Source organism: Montipora capricornis, chromosome 10 (genome assembly GCF_036669925.1).
Source record: "Montipora capricornis isolate CH-2021 chromosome 10, ASM3666992v2, whole genome shotgun sequence".
NCBI lineage: Eukaryota > Metazoa > Cnidaria > Anthozoa > Scleractinia > Acroporidae > Montipora > Montipora capricornis.
In genome coordinates this window covers 32,285,363-32,292,477 of record NC_090892.1, presented here as the reverse complement: position 1 = coordinate 32,292,477, position 7,115 = coordinate 32,285,363, and the positions used below count along the sequence as shown (strand labels likewise).

The following is a 7,115-nucleotide window of genomic DNA, read 5'->3' as shown; positions in this document are numbered from 1 at the left end:
TTTCATTTAACTATCACCACAGACACTTGATTCTGGTACAGATCTCCTAGACAATGCCAAGTAGATCGTGCAGTCGGTTTGTGGTATAGGTATTGAGTGTAGGGGATATTTTGATTCGAGCCTAAATACCACAGGATACCCAAATCTGTGATTTTTACCAAGTAAATTTTTATACTCCTAACATGTGTATGTCTTGAAGAAACAATGTATTAAAGACATACATTTGAACTTCGGAAATTGAAACAAATTACGTTTTTGAGATCATCGCAGAGGTCATACAGTAGGTTCGAATCCAATTCAAGCCTGGATTTTCAGGCTTTCCTATCGTTTCTGCTAAATTATCGTTCATAACTGCGATCATCTCAAGAACTTAACTTGTGCCGGCATGTTTTGATGCATTCTACTCGAAAACATGTTTGCTGTACAAACTTAAGTCTCAGAAGTGCTTTTTGCGGAAACCACAAATTCTTGTTTTCTTTTTTCTGAAATAACGTACAGAATCATCAACTGTTCTTTTAATATATAGATTTAGCCAAGCCTAAAAGCGGAGATCCCTGGTTATTTATTCTTACTGGCTGTAGGGTTAGTAGAAATAAAAGATTTCGAATTGTCCGCGTTTTGATGTTTCCGGTTGCTGCTTCAAGACCTTCAATAATTAAATCATTTTCTTTGCTTTCTTCTATAGAAAAATTCATTGCTTAACTAGTGAATTCCACGGTACATTTTACGCTAAAAACCGATATCGCGTGAATCACGAAGATACGAGTGAAATTTACTTTGGAATTCACCAGTTTGGCAATGAATTTTCCGACGGAAATACGTCTGCGTTCGCAGGCTAACCCTAAGCGAGCGAATGGAAAAGGAAAAAAGTCATTTCAGAGTCAACTGTCAATAGCCAGCGAATAGGAATCACACTAAAATTAGAAGCCATAAAAAAACTTTGTCAGTTTAAGGTCAAAAGAGAGTTTTACTGATGTACTTTATTCCACGTTATTTCTGAAAACGAGATCATTCACATTTTGATGTATTTCATTGAAACACGCCAGGTTGGCTTGGAACAAGAATCGGAAAAAAAAAGGCAATGCAACCAAGAAAGGACGAACTTCAAACAAGATCCGCTCCAACGCTTAAATAACGTTTAGGCAGGGGTTTCAATAGAAGCCGGTTACCGGCGGTATACCACCGCCTGCTTTGCCTCTCACCGCCGGCTAGTTTGCCTTGATTTTCACTAAAAATGCTATCATAAATTTGTCAAACTGCCGCTTTCAATGGGCCATCATGGACGGCTATTTCAAAAGTTATTGAAACCCCTGGTTTAGGTGCTATAAACAAACTTCTCAAAACACAAGCTAGTGAAATTTCCCCCTAATTTTACGAGAACTCATTGCGATTACGTGTTTATAACATAAGGGCAAAATTTTCTTGTCACTGTTGAGGCACAACGAAAACCAGTCGGGCAAACGGATTAAAAAGCTCTTGTTCGCTCGCATTTTAGAGCAAAGCAAACAAACAAATCAACTTTTTCTTTATGTCCTGAACAAAGGAAAAACCGATTCAACCACTTTTTGAAAATAACAAACGGTTTAGTGTCCAAGGAAAGAATATGTGGAGTAACTTCTTCCAACAAGTATGAGCTATTACTGGTATTCTGTTTTGTCGTTGTCGTTCTCTTTCGCTCTCCTTTCGTTTCTGTTCTAGACATAGGTCCTCCAGGCATCATGTAACCTTGTCAGAGCTTGTAAAGATATGCCAAAAATTGCAATACAGAGAAAAAAGCAGCTTTAAGCAAATTAAAAATAAACACTCTGCTTTAAGTTTATAGTCCCTCCGATGCTTGACTTGAATAACTGCGTAGCCACCAGTGTGGACCACAAATATCATGATATGTCAAACTGGATTGAAACCAGCGAAAAATGCAGAAATAAAACATTTTCCAAACCGTTTTCCAGCTGAACACGAAAAGCGTTGACTGTGTAAGAGGTATAGTTGACGTAGTACCGCCGTGTTGCCGCGTCGAGCCACACACAGAAAGCGTGCGAAAAATGAAGCCTCGCTTATGTTTAGGTGAGTTAACCTGGGTTGAGCCTGCAATCCAATCGAAAACCAGTACCTGGTCAGCGGTCAACTTTAAAAAAACACCTGATCTCGGTGAGCTTGATCAAAAGATGGATGTTCAATATTAAAGATGTATGCTGCAGATTAGCATGATACTGGTCACATTGGCATACATGGAGGGGTGTACGGACGGACGTACGGACGGTTGATGACGTCATGGCTATAAAACCAAAATTTCTCGCATCGATGTGTTACGATATTTTCTTAACTATGGTGCTCCGCGCGCGGAGCTCCGCTATAAATAATCACGATTTTCTCGCTGGAAGCTCCACTCACCCAAGGTGGTTTTCAAGGAGGTCGTGCATCCGATCGAAGTGGAATTTAGAATTGTTTTTGAGGAGAGGGAAAAACGGAAGAACCCGGAGAAAACCTCTCGGAGCAGAGAATGAACCCACAACAAACTTAGCCCACATATGGTCCGAGCTTGATTAGAAACGTCAGTGCAATCACCACTATGTCAACCCAAGATCGAGATCAAGATCCTGTTACGTGAAATGCACGTGCCATTTTAGGCCAAAGGCATGTTTTTTGAGAGTTGTGTCGTTTCGCGGTCCACCCTCGAGCCAGGCCCAAAAAGTGAATTCGTTATTTTATTTGTATATTTACACACCCAGAAGAGCACGGATTCCTCTGTTGTATGACTTTCGCTTCACAAACGTAGAGGTCGTGCCAGCCGCGTGGACCACAGCAGAATCACGATTTTTTTCCCCAGTAATGACAGGAAATTTAGAGCTATGCGGAATACTCTAAGATGTACGACTGTATCCAAAAATTCATTTGGGAACTTCATCTGGATTTGCTTTTGCTTTGACGTAAATGTATATAGCAAGGTCAAACGTGATAACGGAATAGTTCTGCCTTAGGGTAGCACTGATCTTCTGCGCATGTTTCATAACAGTGTACCAGTGTAACAGCCTTCGATCATCGGACAGTACCCAATCTCAGGCTTGCTTGCAAGGGGAAGTTCGGGATTAAATCCAGCACAGCTTGGTATTGGCTGTCCTTCCTGTGAGGCAATGCCGTTCTCCATTATGGTTGCTTGCTTCATGCGGAGGAAAGCCCAAATGGTATCTGTGTTCATTTCTTCAGAAAATACATCATTCATATCTTTCAACCATTCCTCATCAACTGTGTCGGTGCAGTGATTAACAGAAGGCCTTCTTCCGTGAGCTGAGCATTCATTCCTCTTAACTCGTGAACATTTTCAAAATAGAAGGGAGGTCTGGACTACAGTTCTTTCTTTGGTAGACAACCAGATTTGGGGCATGGGTGGTGTTTTTTGCCATGTAAGGTCTCTTCACTCAAGTCGTTTTTGTCGGCTGCACGCTTCACGTAGTTCCTTATGGAGATACTAGATGGGATAACTGTACCGTATACTTCGACCTTCACAAGGCCTTCCGTCGCTAGACCAGAGTGTATTAACTGCTTGTAATTCCTCATATGATGCGTGATTCTAAATCTCCAATTCAAGCTGTAAAACAGTATCTTCATGCACGCATTTCAGCGTATTTTTATTGTGTAGCTTTATGCCCGAGGTTTTTCCATTTCGCTATCTCTGATGATGTGTTTTGGGTTTAGCATAGCGAATCGTGGGATCACTGAAGTAACAAGAGAGAAGGGCGGTATTTATTTTTCCCTTGTAGTGTGGTAGTAACAGTCGTGGCCGCCAGTGCAACTGGTCGGTGTCTGGGGAAGAATTTCATTTCAATATGGTAATGTTTTTAAAAATGTGTTTCTTTTTACGACTTTTTATTTTTGGTTTTTAGAATGTGTTGATTCAGATGGGTCTCCACGTTATTTCACTTGATGGTATGTTGATCAGGGAAGCACGGAGCTATGTTTTGAAATGCCATGCTTGTTTCAGGTACAGACTCCTTTATATAAGCTGTGAAGTCTATGTTCAAAAATTATATTGTTGATAGGGAAAATCGCACGGAGATGACGTAATCATTTGAGGCATTTTGAGGCACTAAGGTTGCATAATTTCTGTAGGAGACGTTTCATCCAATTTTTAGTGGTGGTCAGGTGCTTAATATTACAGTAATATGGCATTAATTTGCGTGATCAAGGCTGAAAACTTTACCTTTGTTCCAGTCTCAATGTCCGGCTTTCAGATGCATGACAGCACTTTGGTATTTAAGCAAAAGCCGGTCTTTGCTTTCCCGAGGGCAAATAGATAAATATATCTTTGGGCTATCATTGAGGAGTTACTAAAAATTGACGCTTTTAATAGACGGTTTGCAACCAATCTCTAGATACGCAGATAACAATGATGTAACGTACAATTGCCGGTGGACAAACAAAAGGAGCTAATCAGATATCTTCAACATGGCGCCGATGACATAACGTAAATACCATTTATAATTGAAGGGAAAAAGAAACTATTGTTACCTTAAAACTAAATTATCAGTATTTCCTTTTTTTCTTGCCATTAATCCATACACTGTACTCGTTTTTTCTGACGGACTTTTTGTTAAAGCTATTTTCTACGAAGGACATCATTGTATCACACTTAATTAAATTGTATTTCTTCTTGTAAAGGTTACAGCGATGTGTGGTATAGACGAAATTGTTTTGTTGTTCTTGGTTGCAATTAATTTATTGGGCTATAAAAATATTATTTTCCAGAGTAACGAGCCAATTACAGAAAAAGTTTTGTCCATGGTGTGGCAATAATACACTTCTAAGGATACCAGTGATTGTAGATGATCATGGTGTCACTCATTATCAGATACCAAACAAGAAAAGACCGTTCAACATCAGAGGCAAGAAGGTCAGTATGGCCTGTGTAGCCCAAAGTGTTTGCCAAGTCATTCTTGTTATTAAGAAATACTTTATGGCAGTGTTTCATAGTCAAGTGTTTTCAAAAGACTCCTTGCAATCGGGAGGCTATCGCCTTTTCTCTATACTTGTTTCTTGCTTTTTCTCTTTAGTTTCCCCTTCCTTCACCGAAGGGAGGTCGGCAAGGTATTGGCCCAGTTCTGACGGAAGACCAACCACGCTGTCATCAACGCTTGCCTCGCAACAGGGATCGTGCTAATGTATTTGACGCAGATTACATAGCACGAGCTTCTCCGTTCCTTGTTAAAGACGTGACCAGCCGTGCCTCCCATCTAGGATATCACGTAAAGGGTTCACGTAATAAAGGGAATCCAAACGAGGTCAGGAAAAAGGGGACACGGAGTAAGAGGACCTGATGAGAAAAGAAGCGTAGGAAGCGGAGTGCCTTTCATTTGTTGGGTGGTAATTACATGCGCAGGCATTATCCATCCATTTAACTGATTTGAGAAGCAGAACTTAAGCAATACCTGTTATTTTATTTTGTAAATCATTCAATTCCAGATTTTTCAAAGGTGTGGCCTTCTCCATAAACCTGTTCTATAAGGATCTGCGACAGTTCCTGTGCAGTGAAACCTACCCAAGATAAATAACCATTTCATTTAGGGTAATTGCCGAGTTTCGCAACTATGGTTTCTTGCAAGAAAAAATTAGTCCTTCCAATTGTCTGTCTTCTCGATACAAGTCTCAATAAAATCGAGCTAAAAACTTACCCAGAGCGTACTCTTCCCTTGCTCTTGAATGCCTTTGGGTAAAACGATTAGGGATTGGGGCGAGCCAGGGCAAGGGGGGCTGGAACAGACTTGAATATGTGAGTTCTTACATTCATATGGGAACGCAATATAATGATTGGCTAATTTGATCGTGACCTAAGATGCTTCTTAGAGAATTCATGTCAGCAAAAAACAATAGCTGGAGAACTGTGTATGGTACGGACGCTTAGAATTTTCCCGTTCTTGAAAATTTTAATGAGTAGTTTCTTCGAAACAGATTTTAAGATAAAAACTAGCGATAAAAATCTACGACTTTTCGATGTCGCTGAGATCAGTTTCAAGTTTAAAAAAATTAATAAAACTTTGCATATAAGAAGTAAAAATCACACGTGAAAATATGAAAAGCGATAAAAATGTGGAATTATCTTGAAGATTTCCTGGAAAATGGGGTTGCACCTTCATTTATGAAAGATACAGATTATGTGAAACGATAATATATTTGAACTGCGGCAATTAAAATACACGAGAGTTGAAGACCATCGCAGTTGAGCAAGTCTCTCCCTGAATTGAAGGATTATTCTTAATTGAGAATTTTCTCCTAGTGAAGTATTATCGTGTATTTTGGACACTGAAAGCTTGATAGAAATCATGGACATATTTTCCTTTAAAAGCAGAACCTCATTGTCTGGACTCGCAGGACTCGAACCTGGAAACGTTTGATTAATTACCACTTCACTTAACTACTAGACTATCATCATCATTTTTTCGTCTTAATTCCGCTGTAAACGTGTATTTACACCCGCTAAGGAGCAAGCTTACACCTCCATGCATGTTCAACACTCACTAAATGAAACGACCGGAAGATATAATCTGTCGACCCGAAAAATGCATCTCATTAGACAATACTGTCGCACAGCTGTCCCCACGAATCGAACCGCTCATTTTTATGCGGTCCAACGTACACTGAAGAGCATAACACAGCAAATGAGACAATGCGGTTGCGCGTTTGAGCCTTAGACTTGACCATTGTTCAGCAATGATTATATATATATCAGTACTGATTACTTTTGGTAAATAATCGGCACACTTACCGGTCCGTTGATCTCTATTGGTTAAATGGATAAAAAACAGTTCCTTCATAGTGGGTGCTCCGGGTTCAAATCCTGTTCTGGGAGTACTTTTATTTTTTTCTTTTTATCTACTACCATACTTCATTTGGAGCAAATCAAGTCCATTTTTATTTTAAGTCTAGTCAATTTTTATTTTAACTCACACAAATATTATTTACAGAAAATTAATATTAAGAGAATTACAAGATCTAAAAACAACGTAATCACAGATAACTAAAATAGAGCAATTGTGCGAAAGTTCGGGACACCTAAATAGTTCAGGGAACTAATGTAGTGTTTTTCGGCTGACGTCACGGCGGCCATGTTGGTATACAGAACA

The 7,115-nt window shown here is 39.6% G+C and overlaps 1 protein-coding gene across 1 annotated transcript in view; it reads left to right on the top strand.

Annotated features, from left to right (window-relative positions):
* LOC138018913 (RNA-binding protein NOB1-like) overlaps window positions 1-5,665 on the top strand; it is a 24,884-nt gene extending 19,219 nt beyond the window's left edge. Inside the window, exons 5-7 of the mRNA XM_068865586.1 lie at window positions 3,882-3,979; window positions 4,744-4,888; window positions 5,049-5,665. Of these exons, the coding sequence (XP_068721687.1) occupies window positions 3,882-3,979; window positions 4,744-4,888; window positions 5,049-5,312 (507 nt within the window). The 3' untranslated portion in view covers window positions 5,313-5,665. The remainder of the gene's footprint in view (window positions 1-3,881; window positions 3,980-4,743; window positions 4,889-5,048) is intronic.
* Window positions 5,666-7,115: the final 1,450 nt, after the last annotated feature.